The sequence below is a fragment of the Macaca fascicularis genome, chromosome 1, assembly GCF_037993035.2.
Source record: "Macaca fascicularis isolate 582-1 chromosome 1, T2T-MFA8v1.1".
NCBI lineage: Eukaryota > Metazoa > Chordata > Mammalia > Primates > Cercopithecidae > Macaca > Macaca fascicularis.
Genome location: NC_088375.1, coordinates 100,570,188 through 100,595,743, shown reverse-complemented (window position 1 = coordinate 100,595,743; position 25,556 = coordinate 100,570,188). Strand labels below are relative to the sequence as shown.

Here is a 25,556-nt window from a genome sequence, read left to right as displayed (position 1 = left end):
CTTTGATTCATTTTGAGTTAATTTTTGTACAGGGTGGGAGGTGGGGGTCTAATTTCATTCTTTTGCATAAGGATATTCAGTCTTTCTAGCACAATTTATTGAAGAGACTGTACTTTTCCCAGTGAGTATTCTTGGAGGCTTTGTCAAAAATCAGTTAGCTATAGATATGCAGATTAATTTCTGGGTTCTTTATCCTGTTACATTGGTCTACGTGTCTTTTTTTTTTTTTTTTTTTTAATGACAGCACCATGCTATTTTGGTTTCTATAGCTTTGTAGTATGTTTTGAAGTCTGGTAGTATGATGACTACAACTTTGCATTTTTGTCCCTTCCTCAGGATTGCTTTGGCTATTCAGGATTTTTGTGCTTCCATATAAATTTTAAGATTTTTAAAGTTTCTGTGAAGAATGTCATTGGTATTTTGGTAGGAATTACATTGAATCTGTAGATTGCTTTGGGTAGTATAGTCATTTTAACAATATTCTTCTGATTAATGAGCATGGGATGTCTTTCCATTTGTATCCTCGTCAATTTTTTTCATCAGTTTTTTTTTTTCCTTCCCTAAAACAGGGTCTCACTCTGTTGCCCAGGTTGAAGTGCAGTGGTGCAATTTCAGCTCACTGCAGCCTCGACCTTCCAGGCTCAATCGATCTTCCCACCTCAACTTCCTGAGTAGCTGGGACTACAAGCATGCGCCACCACACTCAGCTAATTTTTGTATTTTTTTGGTAGAGATGGGGTTTTGCCATGTTGCCCAGGCTGGTCTTGAACACCTGGGTTCAATCGATCCTCCCATCCCTGACTCCCAAAGTGCTGTAATTATAAGTGTGAGCCACGGCTCCTGGCAGTCTTCAGCGTTTTGCAGTTTTCCTTGTAGAGGTCTTTTACCTCCTTGGCTAAATTTATTCCTAGGTTTTTTTTTTTTTTTTTTTTGATTGCTATTATAAATAAAATCATGTCATCTGCAAAGAGGAACAATTTGACTTCTTTCCAGTTTGGATGCCCTTTATTTTCTTCTTAAATGCTCCAGCCAGGACTTCTGACATGAGGTAATGTATATACAATCTCAGCATGCTGCTCGGCACATAGTGGCTTCCCCCACCTTACTCACCACTCCTGGTCAGACTCCTTTTTCATATCCTATTTTGGGGCAGCAGTCTGCCTTAGCTCTCCCCTTTCAGTCTATGCTCACGTGTAAATAATCTCATTTAGTCTTGTGCCTTTAAATATCACCTATATGTTGGTGATTGTAAGGCATGAGTTATCTATTCCCACTGGCATTTTTGGGTTGCTGGCTTCTTCAGCTCCAAGTTTGGGGTATACGAAGCAAGAAGAAAACTCAGGAAACTTACCATCTAGTCATTCCTTGGGTCTTCAGGTCCCTAGCCTGTCTGTCTTCTTCTACCCACCTTTCTTCTTTTGTATATATATAAATTATATATAATTATACATACTATATATAGTGATACATAATGTCTAGAGGTGTTTTTCTTTTACTTAGTGGGAAGAATAGAAAAAAATATCAACTCTATCTTGGTGGCAGTGCCTACTGAGGTTTTTTTAAAATCAAAAAAAAATTTAAGTTTGTTAAAAAACACATAATATAAAGTTACCCTCTTGGCCATGAAGTGTACAGTTCAGTAGTGTTAATTATGTTCATATTATTGTGTAACAGATCACTACAAATTTTTCATCTTGCAAAAACTGAAACTCTACACATACCAAACAACTTCCCATTTCTCCCTTTCCCAATTCCTAGCAACTACCATTCTACTTTCTGTTTCTGTGATTTTAACTACTCTAGATATTTCATTCAAGTGGAATCATACAGTATTTGTCCTTTTGTGACTGGCTTATTTCACTCAGTATGATGTTCCCAAGGTTCATCCATTTTGTAGTATGTGACAGAATTTCCATTAGGGCAAAATATTTAGTGAAGTTTCTAATTTTAGTGATTATATGCTTAATCTACAAAAATTCAATTTTCTAAAATCTCACTTTTTGTTTTCTTTATGTTTTTAGTAATTTTAAATATAAATATTTTATATTCTAGTTCATATTGTCAACCTACTATTTTAAGTGCTTGAGAGCTTTAGTTTTCCTTTTTAAATTTGCTTTTCCTCATAACGAATTGTTTTCTTGTGTGCTTCGGATTTTTTAATGTGTGCTCATGTTTTGCAGGTTTTTGTTTCTTCTTTTCCTGTGAGAATCCCTAGCAGTCTAGGTTTTGGACCTATCCTATCTGAGTAAGATCTAGAGGGATATCACAAATTGAGGCTAAGTTTGGTGTTAATTCTTGATTTGAGGATTCCAAGGCTATGTGGGGAGCATAAATCTGAACCCTAAACCCAATAGAAGATGGTGAGCCATGGTTTTGAATTCTCAGGTTCTTAGAGGAGACTTTTGTTTTTTTCCACTCAGAGCTCAGGCAGACAGACAAGCTTCTTAGTCAACTCCCAATTCAGATGGATGACTTTTCTCCTTCATCTATCAGATTGTGCAGCTATTATATTGTTCCAACTTTATCTGGGGTTTTCTGTTTCACATCAGCACCTCAAAAGGTCTCAAGGCTTCATTTCTTGTTCCTATTGAGATTCAAGACCCTGGGTTAACTTTAGCATTGTCTTTATTTTGAATTCTATGTAGTTGAAGTACTGAGTAGCTAGCTTCCAAGATGGCCTCCCTTTTTGCTGGTATTCACAGCTTTGTGTAATCCCCTTCTACACAGTATCACAGTTGCTCTATATGACCAATAGAATATGGCAGAAGGGATGGCGTGTCACTTTCAGCATTTAGTTTAAAAATATCAGGGGTTTTATTACTCTCTTTATGATCATTTACTTTGTGGAAAGCCAGCTGCCATGTCATGGGAACACTCAGGGAGCTTATGGAGAGGCTTGTGTTACCAGAAAATGACGTCTCTGGTCAATAGTGTATGGCGGATGCATCTGACAGATAACTTAAGCATACCCTGAGGATGACCTTATCGTGTAAGAAGAATGTTGATTCAAAATTCCCAGGTAGGGAATCCAGTAGTGGCCAACCCAGAAGTTTACCCTTTATTAGGTTGGTGCAAACATTATTGCGGTTTTTGCCATTACTTTTAAAATGGCAAAAACCACAATTATTTTTGCACCAACCTATACAAAGGACATCTGAGCCCTTGGCCCCTTCCTTGGAATGCAGGTTGTGCAAGGAACTGAGCTGAGATTCTTTGTTTTGAACTTGGTGGAGGTTGGTAGGTGAAGGATGCTAAGTGAAAATTCCTATATAAACTGCATGCATTTTATAAACAGTAGCAATTTTTCCTGTCCAGGCCGTCGCTCCTGGGCCATTCTGTGTGTAAGTCCTCAATACACTCTACGTCTGGTTTGCTGGTTCTGGGTTTCTTCTTTGGCCTGGTGGACATGGTGCTATCCCTGTTGGAATCAACAGGGGTCAGGGATGACAAATAGCCAATGAGGCCCTGATGCTTGCTAACAGTCATGTGAGTGAGCTTGGAAGTAGATCCTTCAGACTTCAGATGGCTGCAGTCCTGGCCAGTATCTTGACTACAACTTCATGAGAAATCCTGAACCAGAACCACCCAGCTAAGCCATTCCTGAATTTATGAAGCTTGGCAACTGTGAAAGCCAATAAATGTCTCTTTTTTCAAGTTGTTTAATTTTGGGGTCACTTGTTACATAGAGATAGATCACTAATACAGGTACCATAATTGTTTGACTAGCTTAAGACCTTAAAGATATAAATCTAGCATTGATAATTTTGATCTAGTACCTTTATCTTCTTGGCTGATCTTTTTAAAACCATCCTTTTCTATACATACATAAACTAGACCTTGCCAGTTATCATCTAAAACTGCTCCACTCTTCTGAAATACTTGATTCTATATCCTACCTTTGACTACAGCTTCATATCCTTCTATCTCTTATGTCATTTCTCCACACAAATGATAAGGCTTATCAATGACCCACTCATTTATTCCCAGTTTACTTTTCTCCTTTCTGGCCTTGCTTAATTCTTCTACTATGGTCAACCTATTGCTTTTCTGTATGTTAAATACCTATGTCTTTTGGGAACTGCTTTTCTCCCACTCCATTCGGTGTTGGTGAAGCTGTTGCTCGTATGACCTAACCATTCTCACCACAGCTGTGGGCTCCTTACTCAGGTTGACCAAGCAATCCCTATTGGGGATTGATATGTACACTGTGAAAGAAAGGGTTGGAGTCTACCTATGGCGTTATGTTTTCTAAGGAATACATAAGACTAGAACTGCTGGAGGTTGTCCTGTTGTGCTTGGATATATTTTAAAGAGAATGAAGTCAAGCAAAGGTAAGCAGAGCTGAGAGATGAAGAGGGACAACATTCTTATGATGTCATTTGAACCATGGACCCTGTTGGACTTGAGGTCAGTTCTATTCCTTAGACATTCCAGCTGTATAAACCAATAAATCGTTTCTTAGCTTTTTTTCTTATACTATTTTATAACGTTTTTGTTTTTTAACAACCAAAAGCATTGTGACTAACACTCTTAGCCTGTACCTCTATTTCAGTTATGAATGCATTTGGTTGCAAATTACCAGAAAACACAAAAACCATGTCTTACATAATTAAGAGTTTATTTGCTCCACATGGTAAAGTCTAAGGTAGGGCAGTCCAGAGCTAATGCAGCAGCTCAGCATTACCATCAGGAATCCAGAGTCTTTCTGTGTTTCTGCTCTGTCATCTTTACTATGTGGACTTTGTCCTACTTGTTGCCAAGCGGCTGCCGCTTCTCTGGCGCCACAACTGTGCTCTAGGCAGAAGGAAACAGGACATGAAGAGACCGTATTTGCAGACTTCTGTTTATGTCTCATTGGTCAGAAGTGTGTCCCATGGCTTACCCAACTGCAGGGGAGCTAGGAAATTAAGTGTTTAGCCTTTATCATCTCTGTATTAGAAGTAGGCAAAAGAAAGAAGAGTTGGAAATGGACAAACCTAAGTTGAAAACTTGGATTTTCTCTGGATTCCAGAACTATATCTTACATTTTCACCTGCCCTACAAACAACCAGCTACCTTCTAACTTTACAAATCATTCTGTATTTGAATTCTGTGTGTTACTGGATAGAACCTACAAAATTGTAAATAATGAAACTTTTACAGATTTTACAAGTTAATGACATTAAGGCACCCAGAACTATTTGTTAGTTCTTTTTATTTTGTTTTCATTAGCCGCCTCTCCTATTCCCTTTAATTGTTATTGAAAATCTTTAACATACACTACCTTTATTAACCCCTCTTCTCATATCCTTTTTACTCTCAACGGGTTGCAGTCCCTTGCTTTGCTAAGAAAATTGAGGCTATGACATACAAAGTTTCTTAATTTCCCATAACCAACCTTTCCTCTTTTCTTTGTTTCCTTTCAATTTTTAAACTAGAACCTACAGTTGTGGTCTTAACCTCACCCACAATCATTGTGCTACAAATTACCTGATGTTTATTTCAGTCATCATTGTATACCAACACTTGTCATCATGTGGTAGTAGGCACACCATAAATATTTGTTGAATACTTATTGAAGCCTCCTTGTAGAACTTTGCTACATCAATTATTCCTTTTCTCTCCTGAATCTTTTGCTTCTCCCTCTTATACCTCCTATCTGTTAGTCTGTAAATATATTCAAATGTTTTTTTTTTTTTTCCCTGAAAGTCAAAAAGAATCCCAAAAGAACAAAAATCTTCCTTCTAATGTGCTTATATTCACCTCCTGGCTAACAGCTAATTTTTCTCTTTCTGTACTGAACCAAACTCTCAAAATAAGAATTTCCATTTTCAGTCTCTACTTCCATTTCTTCTAGTCATTTCTCAACTCATTGTTTACTGGCTTCGACTCTACCATGTGAACGGAAGGTCCCTGATGATTTCCTACTCACAAAATCATATGTTACTTAAGTTTTCTGTAGAATTTAGTTACACATTTTCTATTTCTTGTAACTCTCTTCTTCCTTAAATTTTGTGACACTAGGAATTTTTTGTTCCCCTCTCTATCAATTGTTTTTTTTCCTTCTGTTGGGATTCTCATCATCAGTAATGTTACCCAGGGCTCTGTATGTGATAATCTTTTCTTTTCATTAAACACATACTCCTTATAAGATCTTACCAATACCATGGCTTCAGCTGCCACCCAAACAAAAATTGTTCCCAAGTCTGTATCTCTAGTTCCAACCATATTCTTTTGTTAAGACCTTAAAGAGGTAAAGGAATGAATCACATGAATATTTGGAAGAACAACATTTCAGGGAATGGAAATAGCAAGTGTAAAGGCCCTGAGGTAGGAGTGTCTTCATCATGTTCAAAGAAAAGCAAGGAAGCCAGTGTGGCTGGAGCTGACAGAGTGTGGGGAAAATTACTAGAAAATGAAGTCAGAGAAGCAGTAGGAGAGTGAAGGTCAAATCATGTAAGGTCTCATATGCCATGTTAGTGATCCTAACTTCTACCAGGAGTGCGATGAAAAGCCACTGCACGATTTGAGCAAAGAAGTGATATATTCTGACTGGAGTTTTAAAAGGATAACTCTGTGTTGAATATAGATTGAAAAGAGCAAAATAGGAATCAGAGCAACAAGATTAGGAGTGTATTGCAATAATTTAGATGAGAGATGATGGTGGTGATCTGGACCAGAGCTGTGGCAGTCAAGCAGCTGGTCATGAATACATGTTATTGGAGAACCAACAGCATATGATGACAGATTGGATGTTGGGTTTTGAGAAAAAGGAGAACTCGAATATTTTTGGCCTGAGTAACTGGAATGATGGAGTTGCAATTTACAAAGTTGAGAAATACTGTGGGAAAAACAGACTTGGGAGAAGATTAGGAGGTCAGGTTTGGACCAATTACATATGAGCTATTGATTAGACAATCAAATGTGGAAGTCCTGAGGCAGCTGGATAAAGAATGGAGTTTAGTGGTTAAGTGGGACTAGAGGTATAAATTTGAAATTCGTCATCCTATAGAAGGTATTTAAACTCATGAGGCTAGATGAGTTTATTACTGGAATGAAAATAAAAAGAAAAGAGAAGTGCTTTAAGAACTGAGCCCTGGAGCAATCTGGTGTTAAAAGGCAGGGCTGATGAGAATGAATCAGCAAAGGAAATTAAGGAATGGCCACTATGTGGCATGAAAATTAGAAGAGTGTGATGTCTGGGAAGATAACTGAAGACATGTTTCTAAAAGGAAGGAATTGACCATGGCAAATGTTGCTGATAGGTCAGTTAATTTGAGGACTGAGTGTTTCAATGGGTCAAAATAGTGGGAGGAAAGAAATTGGAATTTTTCTGGAAAGGACGGAGAAAAATGGGGCAGTAGCTAGAGAGAGAAGTGGGCTCAAGAGAATTTTGTTTATTAGATAAGAGAAATAAAAACATGTTTGCAAGTTGATGGGAAAGATTCAGTAAATAGAAAATTTTGTTAAAGCAGGGAAAGGGTAGAAATGCTGGAGTGATGTCCTTAAGTAGGTGAGAAGAGGTGGGTTTTAGTAGAGGAATTGTCCTTTGCTAGAAGCACAGTTAATTCATCCACAGTAAGAGAAGAGAAAACAGAGTAGGGCATAGATGTAGGCAGGTGGTAAATGTTATGGTGGAAGTGCATAGAAATATTCTTCAGATGGCTTCTATTTTATCAATAAGGAAATTGGGAGCAAGGATGGGGGTAGAAGTATTGGAAGGTTCATGCCCTCATTACCTCTCTGCCCTCATCTCCTAGTTGTCTTAGGGAGTGAGAGAATGAACTAAGGAAATAAAGCATAATTGTCTGTCAGCATTGAGATTATGGATCATAACTTTCAGTAAGACTAGTCAATGTGGTTGTATGGTTTTTCTCTAACTACCTTTAGTTGTGCAAAATCAGTCATGATTGAGCCAAACAGTTGGATTTAAGTAGTATTAACTTTTATTATTATTATTATTATTTGGCCTGGCAGTTACAACATAAAGTTGAGGGACAACAGAGTCAACTGCTTTGTATGAAAGAAAGTGGTGAGAATGACTATTATTTATGCTGAATAAGGAGGAAAGTGATGGCACAAGGGGTGTGAGGGATAGTAAAAAGTGGTTGGATCAATGTATTGTAGGCCAGAGGATGGAAGTTAAAGGATTGTTAGAGTTGGGGCACAAGAGGGAATGAAATGAAAGATAGAAGGTAGTGATCAGAGACAGTGGGGTGCTCGAAATTAAGATCATAGAAGGGTATGGCTTTTGGTACTAGGGTTTGACTATGGAAGTGAAAGGCTGAAAGGCTAAAGGAATAAAAAAGGTAGAGGACAGCATCATTAGAGGAGAGGAGGTCAAGGATCTGAAAAGCTGCGCTAATGGAAAGATCATGTACATGGAAAGAATTATGAAGGAGTGGTGTTGAAGAATGTAAGAGTCAACCAGAAGCTAAACTCTTCAAGGAACAGGAGGTAGTGACCTGAGGATAACAGATGACTGCAACAGGAAGAGTAGTGGTGGTACGATTTTGTAAAATTGCTCATCTTAAGGTCATGCATGACCTCCTAGTTACCAAAAATTGATCTGAAGTTTTATACAGAATTTGTCATCATTTCCACTTTCATGATCTTTTTTTTTTTTTTTTTTTTTTGAGATTTTATGACCCTGGGATCTGCTGGTTCTCCCACCTCCCTGTCAATTCCTGCCCCCACCTAACCCCCTCTTTTTTATCATCTCTTGGATTCTGTTTCTCAGTAGCAATTACCTGGAGCTCCCTCTTTTTCACAGTTCACACACTATCTGGGTGATCTCACCAATCTCACGGCTTCAGCTTCCATCCAAATGCACGTGGCTTCCAAATCTGTGTCTCCAACCCCAACTATGCTCCATTGCTTCAGTCCTGTATTTCTGACTGCCTACCAAGTTGCCCTTGGATGACCTTCCGGCAACTTAAATTCATTCAAGACTGAATTAGTTATCTTCCTCTCCAAACTTCCTTCTTCATTTTTGAATTTCAGTCTAAGACACTTTTAACTCATCATAGTCTGTCTTCCTCATCTCCTATATGCAGTCAAGTCACCAATGCCTGTGTTTCTATTTCTGAAAGATGAATTCTATTTCTGAAATGCTAACACTGATTAAATCCAACTCTTTGCCTCCTTCAAAGCTATGTCTGCACAACAAAAAACAGAGGAAGAAAAACAGAGGCATTTCCTAGCTTTATAAAAGTCTAGGAAATATAGTTTATTAGATGTTCTGTTTCTATAACACAAGAAGGCCATCTAAGAAAGATAGAATGGATGTTGAGTATCAATCCATTTTATTGACGTCTCCTGATACTCAATTATGTGAATCCCTAAAAGAGTACGTTATAGGTTGTGAATCACTCTATTCTTGTGTACCCACACCAGGTAAGGAGTTATTGTTGCAGTTTATTATTATTTGTATATTTTAAAAGGATGAAAGCAAAACAAAAGGTCACTACCTAAGAGTAGCCTTCCTAGTCACCCTATTTATTTAGGCTTCTCTTTGCCATTCTCTAATTGTTTCTTCATTCATTTGTCAAATATTTAGAGTATTTTGTATTAGGCATTATTCTGAGTGATAGGAATACAGCAGTGATGAAAAGGAACACAATCCATGATTTCATTGAACTTAGAGTCTAGTCAGGGAGCTGTGCAAAAAACAAAAAACAAAAAAACAAAAAACAAAAAACAAAAAACAAAACTGTATAGAAATAATGTATTTTCCCCAGGTGTGGTGGCTCACGCCTGTAATCCCAGCACTTTGGAAGGCCGAGGTGGGCGGATCACGAGGTCAGGAGATTGAGACCATCCTGGCTAACACGGTGAAACCCAGTCTCTACTGAAAAAAAAAAAAAAAAAAAAAAAAAAAAAAAATTAGCCAGGCATGGTGGCGGGCACCTGTAGTCACAGCTACTTAGGAGGTTGAGGCAGGAGAATGGCGTGAACCCAGGAGGCGGAACTTGCAGTGAGCCGAGATCGCACCACTGAATTCCAGCGTAGGTGACAGAGTGAGATTCCATCTCAATAAATAAATAAATAAATAAATAAGTAAAAGAAATAATGTATTTTCCAATCGTGATTAGTGCTTTGAGAAAATAAAGGGCAACAGAACAGAACGAATGGGGTTGGGGAGACAGGGAACAATTTTAAGTAGGAAAATTAGGGAAAGCCTCTTTGAAGAGATGAGATTATAGTGTAGATATGAATGGTGAGAAGAAGTTAGCTAGACTAAGACTTGGAAGAAGAGAACTCCACAGAGAGAACAGCAAGCATTAAGACCCTTAGGTGGTACAAACTTGGCATCTTCAAAGACATGACCGATATCTCCAAAGCCCTCCTTCGTAACACTTATCACAAGATGTAATCATATATTTATTTGTGTGTACCTACTTGGATCTGTTATATATTTGCTTACTGTCTGTTATCCTCATGATCTGTTATCCCTTTCAGGATGGAGGCCATTCTTTAAAATTATACTTTAAGTTCTGGGGTACATGTGCAGAATGTGAAGGTTTGTTACATAGGTATACATGTGCCATGGTGGTTTGCTGCACCCATCAACCAGTCATCTGCATTAGGTATTTCTCCTAATACTATCCCTCCCCAAAACCCCCACCCCTTCACAGGCCCCGATGTGTGATGTTCCCCTCTATGTGTCCGTGTGTTCTCATTGTTCAACTCCCACTTATGAGTGAGAACATGTGGTGTTTGATTTACTGTTCTTGTGTTAGTTTGCTGAGAATGATGGTTTCCAGCTTCCTCCATGTCCCTGCAAAGACATGAACTCATCCTTTTTTATGGCTGCATCGTATTCCATGGTGTATGTGTGCCACATTTTCTTTATCTAGTCTACCATTCATGGGTATTTGGGTTGGTTCCAAGTCTTTGCTACTGTGAACAGTGCCACAATAAACATATGTGTGCATGTGTCTTTATAGAAGAATGACTTTAATCCTTTGGGTATACACCCAGTAATGGGATTGTGGGGTCAAATGGTATTTCTAGTTCTATATCCTTGAAGAATTTCCACACTGTCTTCCACAATGGTTGAACTAGTTTACACTTCCACCAACAGTGTAAAAGTCTTCCTATTTCTCCACATTTTCTCCAGCATCTGTTGTTTCCTGACTTTTTACTGACTGCCATTCTAACTGGTGTGAGATGGTATCTCATTGTGGTTTTGATTTGCATTTCTCATTTATTGATTTGTGTATGTTGAACCAGCCTTGCATACCAGGGGTGAAGCCAACTTGATTGTGGTGGATAAGCCTTTTGATATGCTGCTGGATTCGGTTTGCCAGTATTTTATTGAGGATTTTTGCTTTGATGTTCATCAGGGACATTGTTCTAAAATTTTCTTTTTGTGTGTGTGTCTCTGCCAGGTTTTGGTAACAGGATGATGCTGGCCTCATAAAATGAGTTAGGAAGGAGTCCCTCTTTTTCTATTGTTTGGAATAGTTTCAGAAAGAATGGCACCAGCTCCTCTTTGTACCTCTGGTAGAATTCGGATGTGAATCTGTCTGGTCTTGGACATTTTTTTGTTGGTAGGCTATTAATTATTGCCTCAATTTCAGAACTTGCTATTGGTTTATTCAGAGATTCAACTTCTTCCTGGTTTAGTCTTGGGAGCGTGTATGTGTCCAGGAAGTTATCCATTTCCTCTAGATTTTCTAGTTTATTTGCATAGAAGTATTTATAGTATTCTCTGATGGTAGTTTGTATTTCTGTGGGATCGGTGGTGATATCCCCTTTATCATTTTTTTATTGCATCTATTTGATTCTTCTCTCTTTTCTTCTTTATTAGTCTGGCTAGCAGTCTATCTATTTTGTTGATCTTTTCAAAACAACAGCTCCTGGATTCATTGATTTTTTGAAGGGTTTTGTTGTGTCTGTATCTCCTTCAGTTCTGCTCTGATCTTAGTTATTTCTTGTCTTCTGCTAGCTTTTGAATTTGTTTGCTCTTGCTTCTCTAGTTCTTTTAATTGTGATGTTAGGGTGTTGATGTTAGATCTTTCCTGCTTTCTCTTGTGGGCATTTAGTGCTATAAATTTCCCTGTATACACTGCCTTACATTTGTCCCACAGATTCTGGTACCTTGTGTCTTTGTTCTCATTGGTTTCAAAGAGCATCTTTATTTCTGTCTTCATTTTGGTATTTACCCAGTAGTCATTCAGGAGCAGGTTGTTCAGTTTCCATGTAGTTGTACGGTTCTGAGTGAGTTTCTTAATCCTGAGTTCTAATTTGATTGCACTGTGATCTGAGGGATAGTTTGTTGTGATATCTTTTCTTTTACATTTGCTGAGGAGTGCTTTACTTCCAATTATGTGGTCAATTTTAGAATAAGTATGATGTGGTGCTGAGAATATTCTTTTGATTTGGCATGGAGAGTTCTTTTTTTTTTTTTAATTTGCACTTAGGGTGGAGAGTTCTGTAGGTCCACCTGGTCCAGAGCTGAGTTCAAGTCCTGGATATCCTTGTTAATTTTCTGTCTCATTGATCTAACATTGACATTGGGGTGTTAAAGTCTCCCACTATTATTGTGTGGGAATCTAAGTCTCTTTGTAGGTCTCTAAGAACTTGTTTTATGAATCTGGGTGCTCCTATATTGCATGCATATATATATTTAGGATAGTTAGCTCTACTTGTTGAATTGATCCCTTTACCGTTATGTAATGCCCTTCTTTGTCTCTTTTGACCTTTGTTGGTTTAAAGTCTATTTTGTCAGAGACTAGGATTGCAACCCCTTCGTTTTTTTTTTTTTTTTTTTTTTTTTTTTTGCCTTCTGTTTGCTTGGTAAATCTTCCTCCATCCCTTTATTTTGAGCCTATGTGTATCTTTGCCTGTGAGATGGGTCTCCTGAATACAGCACACCAATGGGTCTTGACTCTTTATCCAGTTTGCCAGTCTGTTTCTTTTAATTGGGGCGTTTAGCCCATTTACATTTAAAGTTAATATCGTTATGTGTGAATTTGATCCTGTCATTATGATGCTAGCTGGTTTTTTTTTGGCTCATTAGTTGATTCAGTTGCTTCATAGCATTGATGGTCTTTACAATTTGGCATGTTTTTGCAGTGGCTGGTACCGGTTGTTCCTTTCCATATTTAGTACTTCCTTCAGGAGCTCTCGTAAGGCAGGCCTGGTGGTGACAAAATCTCTCAGCATTTGCTTGTCTGTAATGAATTTTATTTCTCCTTCATTTATGAAACAGTTTCATAACTATGTTTGGATATGAAATTCTGGGTTGTAAATTCTTTTCTTTAAGAAAAGTTGTTGACTGGATATGAAATTCTGGGTTGTAAATTCTTTTCTTTAAGAATGTTGAATATTGGTCCCTACTCTCTTTTGGCTTGTAGGGTTTCTGCTGAGAGATCTGCTGTTAGTCTGATGGGCTTCCCTTTGGGGGTAACCTGATCTTTCTATCTGGCTGCCCTTACCATTTTTTCCTTCATTTCAACCTTGGTGAATCTGACTATTATGTGTCTTGGGGTTGCTGTTTTCGAGGAATATCTTTGTGGTGTTCTCTGTATTTCCTGAATTTGAATGTTGGCATGCCTTGCTAGGTTGGGGATGTTGTCCTGGATAATATCCTGAGGAGTGTTTTCCAACTTGGTTCCATTCACCCCATCACTTTCAGGTATACCAACCAAACTTAGATTTGGTCTTTTCACATAGTCCCATATTTCTTGAAGGATTTGTTCATTTCTTTTCTCCCTTTTTTCTCTAATCTTGTCTTCTCACTTTATTTCATTAAGTTGATGTTCAATCACTGATATCCTTTCTTCCACTTGATTGATTTGGCTATTGAAACTTATGTATGCTTCATGAAGTTCTTGTGCTGCATTTTTCAGCTCCATCAGGTCGTTTATGTTGTTTTCTACACTGGTTATTCTAGTTAGCAATTCGTCTAACCTTTTTTCAAGGTTCTTAGCTTCCTTGCTTTGGGTTAGAACATGCTCCTTTAGCTCAGGTGAGTTTGTTATTACCCACTTTCTGAGTCCTACTTCTGTCAACTCATCAAACTCATTTTCTGTCTAGTTTTGTTCCCTTGCTGGCAAAGAGTTGTGATCCTTTGGAGGAGAAGAAGTGTTCTGGTTTTTGGAATTTTCAGCCTTTCTGTGCTGATTTCTCCCAATTTTTGTGGTTTTATCTACCTTTGGTCTTTGATGTTGGTGACTTATGGATGGGGTGTGGACGTCCTTTTTGTTGATGTTGATTTTGTTCCTTTCTGTTTGTTACTTTTCCTTCTAACACTCAGGCCCCTCAGCTGCAGGTCTGTTGGAGTTTGCTGGAGGTGCACTCCAGACCTGTTTGCCTGGGTGTCACCAGCAGAGGCTGCAGAACAGCAACCATTGTTGCCTGACCCTTCCTCTGGAAGCTTTGTCCCAGAGAGGCACCCACAAGATGCCAGCCAGAGCTCTCCTGTATGAGGTTTCTGTTGGCCCCTACTTATTTTTTTAAATATTATTATTATACTTTAAGTTCTAGGGTACATGTGCATAATGTGCAGGTTTGTTACATATGTAAACTTGTGCCATGTTGGTGTGCTGCACCCATCAACTCCTCAGCACCCATCAACTCATCATTTAAATCAGGTATAACTCCCAATGCAATCCCTCCCCCCAACCCCATGATAGGCCCTGGTGTGTGATGTTCCCCTTCCCGAGTCCAAGTGATCTCATTGTTCAGTTCCCACCTATGAGTAAGAACATGAGGTGTTTGGTTTTCTGTTCTTGTGATAGTTTGCTGAGAATGATGGTTTCTAGCTGCATCCATGTCCCTACAAAGGACACAAACTCATCCTTTTTTATGGCTGCATAGTATTCCATAGTGTATATGTGTGTTGGCCCCTATTTGGAGGTGTCTCCCAGTCAGGCTACACAGGGATCAGGGACCCACTTGAGGAGGCAGTCTGTCCATTATCAGAGCTTGAACGCTGTGCTGGGAGAACCACTGCTCTCTTCAGAACTGTCAGGCAGGGATGTTTAAGTCTGCTGAAGCTGCACCCACAGCTGCCCCTTCCCCCAGGTGCTCTGTCCCAGGGAGATGGGGGTTTTATCTGTAAGTCTCTGATGGGGGCTGCTGCCTTTTGTTCAGAGATGCCCTGCCCACTGAGGTGGAATCTAGAGAGGCAGTCAGCTTTGCTGAGCTGTGGTGGACTCTGCCCAGTTTGAACTTCCCAGTGGCTTTGTTTACACTGTGAGCATAAAACCGCCTACTCAAGCCTTGGCAATGGCAGACGCCCCTCCCCCCACCAAGCTCCAGCATCCCGGGTCAATCCCAGACTGCTTCACTAGCAGCGAGAATTTCAAGCCAATGGATCTTAGCTTGCTGGGCTCCGTGGGCATGGGACCCACTGAGCCAGGCACTGGAGGGAATCTCCTAGACTGCTGGTTGCTAAGACCATGGGAAAAGCGCAATATCTGGGCAGGAGTGTACCATTCCTCCTGGTAAAGTCTCTCACAGCTTTCCTTGGCTAAGAAAGGGAAATCCCCCAACCTCTTGCACTTCCTGGGTGAGGTCACGCCCTGCCCTGTTTCAGCTTGCCCTCCATGGGCTGCACCCACTGTCCAACCAGTCCCAATGAGACGAACCAGGTACCTCAGTTGGAAATGCAGAAATCACTCGCCTTCTGCGTGGATCTCACTGGGAGCTGCAGACTGGAGCTGTTCCTGTTCAGCCATCTTGCCTGATCCTCCCTGATTTGCATTTCTCTAATGACCAGTGATGATGAGCCTTTTTTCATACATTTGTTGGCTGCATAAATGTCTTCTTTTGAGAAGTGTCTGTTCATATCCCTCATCCAGTTTTTGATGGAGTCGTTTGATTTTTTTCTTGTAAATTTGTTTAAGTTCTTTGTAGATTCTGGATATTAGCCCTTTGCCTGATGGATAGATTGCAAAAATTTTCTCCCATTCTGTAGGTTCCCTGTTCACTCTGATGGTAGTTTCTTTTGCTGTGCAGAAGCTCTTTAGTTTAATTAGATCCCATTTGTCAATTTTGGCTTTTGTTGCCATTGCTTTTGGTGTTTTAGTCATGAAGTCTTTGCCCATGCCTATGTCCTGAATGATGTTGCCTAGGTTTTCTTCTAGGGTTTTTATGGTTTTAGCTCTTACATTTAAGTCTTTAATCCATCCTGAGTTAATTTTTATATAAGATATAAGGAACGGGGCCAGTTTCAGTTTTCTGCATATAGCTAGCCAGTTTTCCCAACACCATTTATTAAATAGGGAATCCTTTCCTCATTGCCTGTTTTTGTCAGATTTTTCAAAGATCAGATGGTTGTAGATGTGTGGTGTGATTTCTGAGACCTCTGTTCTGTTTCATTGGTCTATATATCTGTTTTGGAACCAGTGCCATGCTGTTTTAGTTATTGTAGCCTTGTAGTATAGTTTGAAGTCAGGTAGCATGATGCTGGATGGAGGCCATTTTTATCTCATTCAAGGTCACATCACCAGTGTTTAGTTTAGTACCTGGCACACAGTTGGCAGTTAAGTGGTTACTAAATGAATGACTAAATAATAAGTATTTATTAAACAAAATGATGTGTAGGATTCATTGTTTAATAGGTACCTTTTGTTTTCTAAATATAATATAATATTGACTATGCCCTTTTAAATGGCACATTCTGCCCTCTATCACAGGCAGGCTCCTTTCCCACACCCTTTTTCCTCTGAAAATCTCTGTGCTCAGAAGTTAGATATTGGAATTACTTCCCCCGTGTCTTAAATTGCCATGCATTCACCCTGTGTTTTGGATTGTTGTTGCATCCTGAGAGGGATGTTCTACTTTCCTTGGGTCATTAGAAGTCAAAGGGAGAATGAACAACAGAATACAAGGTGATTATGAGACATCCAGGAAGATACCCAGTCAGCAGAACCTAGGGAAACAAATCTAATTATAGGACATAAATAATAAGAGAAACTAAGTGAGAGAGAGGTAAGGAGGAGCCAGAAAGAGAAAACTAGGATGATGTGACTTAATGGGCATTAAAAGGAGGGAAACCTCAAGGGTGATGGGAGGATTGTGTGATGTCAAATGCTGCAGAGAGCACCAGAATGCAGAGAAAAGATCTCTGCCTCTAGAGGTTGATATCCTCCAAGAATGCAGGTTCAGAAGAGTGGGCTAGGGGTGAGGAAGCGAAAGCTTTGGACATGGCCATTCATTCTAGAGGTCTGGTAGTAAAAGGTCAGTGATGATGTCCCCCTCCTTTCTTCCCACAGAGAGTGCTTTTAGATAGCCTCTGGGAAGGGGAAAGTCAGGGGGTCAGACTTGCTCCCCCTCCATTTGAGAAATCACTTCTTAGCCCATTCTTTTCATCACCTTGAAACTCAGTGTGAAATGTCTATCCAGTGACCTTGGACAGGGTAGCCTTCTCTCTGTTCTGCATCCAGCTATGGCCCTGCTTCCTCATATCAATGTACACAATGAACCCTGAGGGAGGCTAAATGGTAAAAGCTTCAGGCAAGTGTCCTAAAGCTACATGGGGTTCAGGTGTTGACTTGAGGGTGGGATGGGGTGTGGACAAGTGAGATCAGACATTGTTATTTTGGGACGAATTAATGTGCTCCTTTGACCAACATGATGTGGGGCAAAGCTTTATGGTGTAGGTAAGAGGTTGGAAACTTAACTATTTTCAGTACGAGGTAGGTATCATAAGTGAGTGAAGTAGGCAGGGCAGGCCAGGAGTGAAATGTGAAGTGCAAGCCCCGTTTAGAATAGGACAGAGGCTACTCAGCACCAGCTAATTGTTGCCTCACAGGGATGTGGTCCCAGTATGCACAAGGCACAGAAGCAGGGAGAGTCTAGATTATTCTAGAAGCTGAATAAAGAATAGTGTGGCTGGAATGCTGTGAAAGGAGTAGAGATGTGAGTAGGGGTCTTGTAGGCCTTGTCAACATTTCGTGACCACACAGTGGGAATGACTGGGGGCTGGCAGAGAGGGAAGAGTATTTTTATTCCCTTTCATTACCTTTCCAGGACAGCCAATCACAGCCATCTTACCTTATTCAAAGTAGTTTAATGGGGCTACTATTTCCTCAATTCTATAATGAAAATATTAAAGAACAAGCTTACCTCCTGGGCAAAGAAAGTTTGTTTTTTGGTAGGAATTTTGTAAGCATTGCATGTTTTCTTCCCTGCTTGCAAAATGCATAATTTATCTTTTGGGAATGGGGCATCCGGGTTTAATGTATTTAACTTCAGAACAATACATTAGGTTATTGTTGATGAAATCCATTTGTTTCCCACAAGAAAACAAAAATGATTAGTTATATGGTGAGTACTGGGTAGTTTTCAGTTTTATAAAGGAGATCTGATTGAGAGTCTCCCATAACAATACCCTTTACTGATACGAAAAAGCATAGTAGAAGAAAAGGCTTGATAAGAGAAATCAAGTTTTGATTGTTTTTATTTTTATTTTTTTAGACAGAGTCTCACTCTGTTGCCCAGGCTGGAGTGCAGTGGCATGATCTTGGCTCACCGCAACCTCTGCCTCCCGGTTTCAAGCGATTCTCCTGCCTCAGCCTCCTGAGTACCTGGGATTACAGGAGCCCGCCATCACACCCGGCTAATTTTTGTATTTTAAGTAGAGACAGGGTTTCACCATGTTGGCCAGGCTGGTCTCAAACTCCTGACCTCAAGTGATCCACCTGCCTCGGCCTCCCAAAGTGCTGGGATTACAGGTGTGAGCCACTGCATCTGCCCAAGAGTTTTGATTTTTAAAAAACCTTTGATATATCTACAAGATATGCAAATGGTGATGCCAAGGAGGCATTAATGAGGTAAGCCAGGAGGTCAGGACTTAAGATGTGTTTGGGAACCATTAACTTATAAATGCTATCAAGGCAGTAGGAATGGCTGACATCAGATAAGAAGACTACATCGATGGAGAAGTGAAAGGGACCCACATGTGAGCCTTAGCTTCAGTCTTTACTCGTCCTGTGGAGGAGGCAGTGGATCTGCAAAGAGCCTGAGAAGCAGCTAGGAAGGAAGGAGTAAAACTGGGGGAACGTAGTGTCACAGAAGCCAAGAGAAGAGAGTGTGGTATTTATGATAAAAAGGGAGAAAGTTGAAGAGATTGAAAGAAATATAGCAATCAGGAAGTCTGTATTTTAGTAACTGGTCTATAATGACATGTGAGCTGAATTTTCTTATGAGTTCTTTTCTTATTCACCTCTTAGATATCCACAGATATGCCCTTAGTTTTTGTTTTGTCTGTGATCCTCCCCAGTGCAGTCCAGACTCAGGGTAGATTCTGGTAGATTTCCTGCTCTAGATGAATTAGTAGTGCCTTCCATGACATATCCCCTAATTTTCTTGCTGATTTTAGGCACCCTAGATGTTGCAAATATTTTTCTACCTGCACTGACTTTACAGATTGTTCCTTTTCCTCCTCTGAAGAAGCTTGGAAGTCTTCAAAGTTTCCACACACACACACACACACACACACACACACACACACACACACAAAAAAAAAAAAAAAAAAAATTACTATTTTTTTTGGGGGGTGGTCTGCTTGAAAGGAAAGCACTCTCTTACCTGCCCAGTGAGATTTCCCCTGAGCTTCAGGTCATCTTGCACGAACATGGCAGTAACCCTCTTTTTTCTCTTTTCTTTGAAGTCTCCATGAACCTATTCCTTGGAAACTCTTCCTTTTTCTTGATTAAACTTCCCTATCTTGTCCTACTCCACTGACTAATGATGTAACTGATGGCTAACATTTGAGATTAATTAACTTTGATGAGCTTTGTTTTTCTTTTCTATTCTTTTCAGCCATTATTTCAGTTCTTCCCCACTCCAACTCCCCAACCCCTTCCCTTTGAATCTTATGGTGTTGAGAGCTGGTCTTTGTCACATGTCTTGTTGTGCTGAAGGTTTGTGAGATGATTCTGTGTAATTCAGTAATAATAATTAATTTGTACTATTATTAATTTGTACTAATTATATCAGTAATGATACCAACAATGCTGACTGCCATTTATTGAACTCCTTTATGTGGCTGAGAGCTATGCTAGGGATTCCAGGTGTATTGTCTTATTTCATTTTCACAAAACCCCATTACATATTCATTTATTTACTAAAAATTTTTTTTGAACACTTGCCATATACTGGATACTGTGTTAGGTGCTAGGGTTACAGTGATAAACAAAACAGTCTCTGTTCCTGAAGAGCTTAGGGTATAGTGGGAGAAATAGATGTTAACAAAATAAAAATAACTGTTTAATGATGCAATAAATGACAAGAAGGTGTAACAGAATAATAAGATCTATTTTATTTTACTTTATTTTGTTTAGTTTTATTTATATGATTTGAGACAGAGTCTCACTCTGTCACCCAGAGTGGAGTACATTGGCACGATTTCGGCTCACTGGAACCTCCATCTCCCGGGTTCAAGTGATTCTCCTGCCTCAGTCTCTCAAGTAGCTGGAATTTTAGGGGTGCACCATCACACCTGGCTAACTTTTTTGTATTTTTTAGTAAAGACAGGGTTTCACCAAGTTGGCCAGGCTGGTCTTGAACTCCTGACCTCAAGTGATCTCCCCACCTTGGCCTCCTAAAGTACTGGGATTACAGGCATGAGCCACCACACCCGGTCTAGAAGATTCATTTTAGGTAGAGTGGTCTGGGAAGGTTTCTCTTAGGAGGTGACATATTTAAATTAAGGCATAAAGAATAGGAGGACCCCAGCAGGCAGAGGAAAGGCCTGCAGGAATATGTAAATAATTAACATAAAGACCTTTTCCTTTAATAGAGAGACTAAAAGAAGATCAGGGAGGTTACATAGAGAGTGTCAGAAGGGTAAAGCTAGCTGAGGCTGGAGGTGGGTCAGACCATCCGGGGCCATGGAAAATGTATTTCTTTCGACTGCATTGGGAAGCCTTCAGGGTTTTAAGCAGGCAACTGAAGGATCCAATTTATATTAAAAACATTACTCTGGCAGTCTTGTGGAGAGGGGGTTAGAGAGGGACAAGAACAAAAGTGGGGAGAACTGTTCTGAGGTTAAGGTAGGATTCAGGTTAGAGGTGGTGATGGTGGGATACAGGATGGTGGTCAAGGAGTTGGGGGAGCAGTGGAAGGTCCAAGAAATATTTCTGAGGTAGAGTCCAAAGGGCGTGGTGACAAAGACGCTGGAGTCCAGGGATGACTTAGATTCTTGGCTCAAACAATGGAACTGATGTGATACCATCCTCTTCCTTTTTCAGTCTGGGAGACTAAGGCTCCAAGAGGTTAGGCACTATGTCCCAGGAGATGTGTCTAATAAACATTGTACAAGTTGAGCATCCCAAATCCAAAAATCCAATATCCAAAATGCTCCAAAATCTGAGATTTTGAGCCCCGCATTGACATGAATGAAACTCAAGGGAAATACTCATTGGAGCATTTTGAATTTCGGATTTTTGGATCTGGGATACTCAACCAGTAAATATAATGCAAATATTCCAAAATCTGAAAAAAATTTGAAATCTGAAACATTTCTAGTCCCAAGCATTTCAGACAAGGGATGCTCAACTTGTATCAGGATATGAGCAGGGCCCATCCAACTCCAGAGACTACACATGTAACCAACACGTTGTATTATTTCTCAACGAGTCAATCCTACTGCTTTCTAAAGGGAGAGAAGTGGTTGTCTTCTGGATTATAAACTCTCTGTCAACCACAATTCCATTTGCTTAGTTATCAAAGAGAGAGTCAATGTGCTGGTGTGTTATCTTTAGCATGTTTTGGCCTGAAGTGGATTGGAAAATATTATTTGAATCACATGCTGGAAATGATGTTATCCTTAGGTGTTTGACCCAGGTAAGCAGTTTTAAATCTGAAGGACAGGAGGTGATAATTCTATCCTAGATATTCAGATTCCTTTGCCAGGAACAATAGGAACCAAGCTTCCTGCTCTTCGTTCTCTCTCATGGGATCAGAAGATGTGTCATTCCTGAATTCCTTTGAGGCCTTTCAGCAACTTACACGACGTTGTCAAGGGCAGTTGCCCTGGAAAAAGTGGGTTTACTCTGTGGGAAAAAGAAGAAGATGAAGTAGGTTAACTGGAACTGGAACCTCAGCCCACCCCTCATAACTACAGAGGAGAATTGGAGACTACTGACAGGCAGATAGTAGAGATATTGACAGCACAGGGCAGGATTAAATTAAAAAACATGTAATTTGAAAACTCGGTTATGCATGGTGGCCCTAACACAAAATAACTTGTTGGATATGTTCTGCTGATGTCCCAAGACTTTCCGTATGCTGCTGGTGTTTGTGCATCTGTAAGATGACCTTTTAATTTTTACTTTATTTGCAAAATCATAGGTCTGTGGAGAGAGGCAAGAATATAAAGACATGGAGCAATCATGGGTTTACCTCTTTGGAATGATTAACTGTGGAGTAAATTGTGACAGTAGCATTTTTCATAGGTGTCGAGATTTCCGTTTCCTGTAAAAAGAATCACACCAGTTTGACTTATACAGAGACAAAGAGATTAATGCATAGATATATTCTTAGGAAGGACTGTGTAACAAAAAAGAGAATATGTCAAAGTTCTTCCAGAGGAAGGCCGGGGAATGTTTAGTGGAAGACCAAGCATCACTAGCTAACAAACCTGTGAGGGTTTAGTGGCATTTCCTGAGCCCCAAACAGAAGAGCAACACGGCAGCAAACCAGTGGGCTCAAGAGCCAGAGAAAGACAGCCTTGCTGTATGAAGGGAAGGAAGTATTCTTGTCCTTTGTCCACCTCTACTTTCCTTCCTCCATTTTTTAAGAAAGAGCTTATATACCAGATAGTTATATTATATGTTTTGCCTCAAATTTTTACTAGCTATGACTGAAACTGCCCATTTTGCCTGCTCCATCTTTTGCTATAATTCTAACTGCCTGGTCATCCTGTCATTGGGATCTCCTCAAGCATGGGGAATGGGTAGAATAGGAACACTTGGCCTTAAGAATGGCTCTGTGTGGAATGCACGTTACAGAAATAATAGCAGAAGTCCCTACGCCCCTCAAAGAACCTACTCAAAGATTTTGACACTTTAAATTAAAGAAGTATTTAGAGAATTATCAAGACCTCGACTGGGCACAATGGTTCATGCCTGTAATCCCAACACTTCGGGAGGATGAGGCAGGCAGATTACTTGAGTGCAGAAGTTTGAGACTAGCCTGGGCAACGTGGCGAAACCCCGTCTCTACAAAAAGTAGAAAATTTGTCCTGATGTAATGGTGCGCACCTGTAGTCTCAGCTACTTAGGAGGCCGAGGAAAAAGGATCACCTGAGCCTGAGGAGGTTAAGGATGCAGTGAACTGTGATTGTGCCACTGCACTCTCCAAAGCACATTTTTTTTTCTTTTTGCTAAACAGAAAGCTAACACATTTGTAGGAAATTAGTGTTTTGATTTGTCAGAGTGTGAGTTAACTTGTCTTCAAGAGGAATTTGCAAAGGCAATAGAAATGCCTGAGCAAGTGAGAGTACCCCTTCTTGCTCCCTGTCATCAAGGAGCATACTTTGCAAATATAGGTGAAGGGAATCCAAGATTTCTAGATAGATCATTGCTTACATCATTTGGAAAATACTAAGCTTTCCTGGCTTATTTTTCAGAAGACATGAAAACTGGCCTCTCAAAATGTATAGTATTATTTAGAGACGTGCCACCTGCAGGTCCTTTATTTAGGGGTGGTGGGGAGCTGCGGATGCATGACAGATGAGTTGCTGATGCTTGACTAAGGACATCCTGTTATGTTGTAGATGAGAGGGGAGGAGTGAAACATTGCTCATGGTTTAGTGGCCTCTACTGTGCCCCCTTCCCCTCTTGAGAGACTATTTCTGAGCTCCCCTAAGACCCCTACATCCACAGTGAGAAGTCAGTCCCCTGCTATGGAACTATGTCCATAGGAAACTTTCAAACTTAGTGGAACTCTGACCCATTCAGCAAGTATTTACTGATCATTTGGCTAGGATACAGGGCAAGAGAGAGGAAGACATAATTTGTACTTTCAGTGAGCTTGTAATTAAGCTGAAGGGACAAGACTTACTGATGTATCAAGCAGTTGGAGAACGGTGTAAAGCAGGGTGTGAATAAACATGTCCTTAAGGGTGAGAACGGCAGACACCAGAGTGGTCTAGCACATAACTTTGCTGCCCCTGTTGCTGTGGCTGTCTTCTCCTCCCCTCAATGGTCATTTGATCAGTCAGATGGTTATGGTGACAAGTTTGTGAACAATGGCTGTAAAACTGACAATGCAATGGCGTATAAAGCTGAAAGGACTCACCCTGTTTGAATGAGTGACTGAAGCATACACAGTGTTGTTCACTGGAGAGACTGAAACATACTCTATGTTCCCCGCAGGCTCTGCTGTTAACATAGGAAGGCACAGTCAACGGCAGAAGGACTCTGGGACTGCTCTCCCAGGACCTCGCCCTCCCCAGTGCACACTGTGTCCCCAGATAGGCAGGTGTTTGAAGCATCTGCTTTCCTGAGGGATCACTCATTCTTGACAGTCTTTGGAGTTCTGGTTGAACCTTCTCAGTCATGTGGTCTATTTCTGACCACATCTCTTGGGGTAGGAGGTGGTGTTGAGGTCCCCTAAAGCTTCAGAGTCTCCCTCAGGCTTCACATGTGGGTCAGGAAGCTCCTGGGACCAAATAGCACTGCCTATGGAAGGGCTAAAGACACCTTGTTGGCAAACATAAGGAGCCAGTTATTTCACAGACAGGATATTATTAAGCTTTTCAGAGGTCCCTATAGTGGATTTGATTATTTTGGAGATGAGGAACTGGAGGCTCAGAAAGCTTAACTGACTTGTGCAAAGCCATACAGGCAGTGATGAAACCGGAACTCAAATTCATGTCTTCCGACTTCAGACCTTATGCCTTTTCCTCTACAAGTGATGTCATGCATCACTCATGCGTGAAACGAGACCCAAAGCCAATCTTGAGTCCAGAGCCTGTGTTTGTGTTTCTATATCATGTTTTCTCTTTCCACTGTGTCTATCCATTGCCAAAACCCTGGCTCAACAGTAATGATGCAGTCAGACAGTTTGGTTTTGTGTCTTGGATACTTTAATCCTGCCTGTGCCCTGGACTTGCTGGGTGACGAGGGATGATCCCTTTCACTGGGACTTAGTGTCTCCATCAGCAGGGTGGTGAATGAACCTGATATCACCAAGAGAAACTGTCTGAGTGACTGGTTCACATGCCTGTGCCTGTGAACCATGTAGGACCCATGATTACAGGTCATCTCCCCTCACACCATGTGGTCTGAGTAATGACATTCTGACTCCTTCCTCTGTCATTATCCAGCCCTCTGCCATCCCCCTTTCTCTTCCATTTGGCTCTTCCCATCTGCTTTATGATGGAGAGTTAAGAGTCTGAATGCTCACCAGGGCCCTGTGTTCGCTGAGTAGACAAAGGTAGAGAATCTGAAAAATAAAACCAGAAAATTGAAATGTGTGACAGCAGTGGGAGAGGCATTTCACCCCCAACCCCATGAGTGTTGGGATGTGGTGGGAGGGGACCCAAAAGGAAGGGCAAGCAGCCCTGAGACAGGGTCCTACTTTTCCCTGTAGGATATTTCTCTGAGGAT

General features: G+C 40.4%; 1 protein-coding gene and 1 long non-coding RNA gene across 5 annotated transcripts in view; one reads left to right on the top strand and one right to left on the bottom strand.

Moving 5' to 3' along the window:
* LOC107130612 (uncharacterized) overlaps nucleotides 1-25,556 on the top strand; it is a 149,219-nt gene that overhangs the window by 18,714 nt on the left and 104,949 nt on the right. The window lies entirely within an intron of this gene.
* SLAMF6 (SLAM family member 6) overlaps nucleotides 20,238-25,556 on the bottom strand; it is a 38,599-nt gene continuing 33,280 nt past the window's right edge. For 3 of the 4 annotated variants that reach the window (XM_065543554.1, XM_005541247.4, XM_074039263.1), the window contains 4 exons: nucleotides 25,354-25,392; nucleotides 24,244-24,326; nucleotides 22,345-22,416; nucleotides 20,238-21,995 (listed from right to left, as the gene is read on the bottom strand). In XM_065543554.1, the coding sequence (XP_065399626.1) occupies nucleotides 21,948-21,995; nucleotides 22,345-22,416; nucleotides 24,244-24,326; nucleotides 25,354-25,392 (242 nt within the window). In that variant the 3' untranslated portion in view covers nucleotides 20,238-21,947. The remainder of the gene's footprint in view (nucleotides 21,996-22,344; nucleotides 22,417-24,243; nucleotides 24,327-25,353; nucleotides 25,393-25,556) is intronic. The other variant, XM_005541248.4, reaches the window with a different exon arrangement.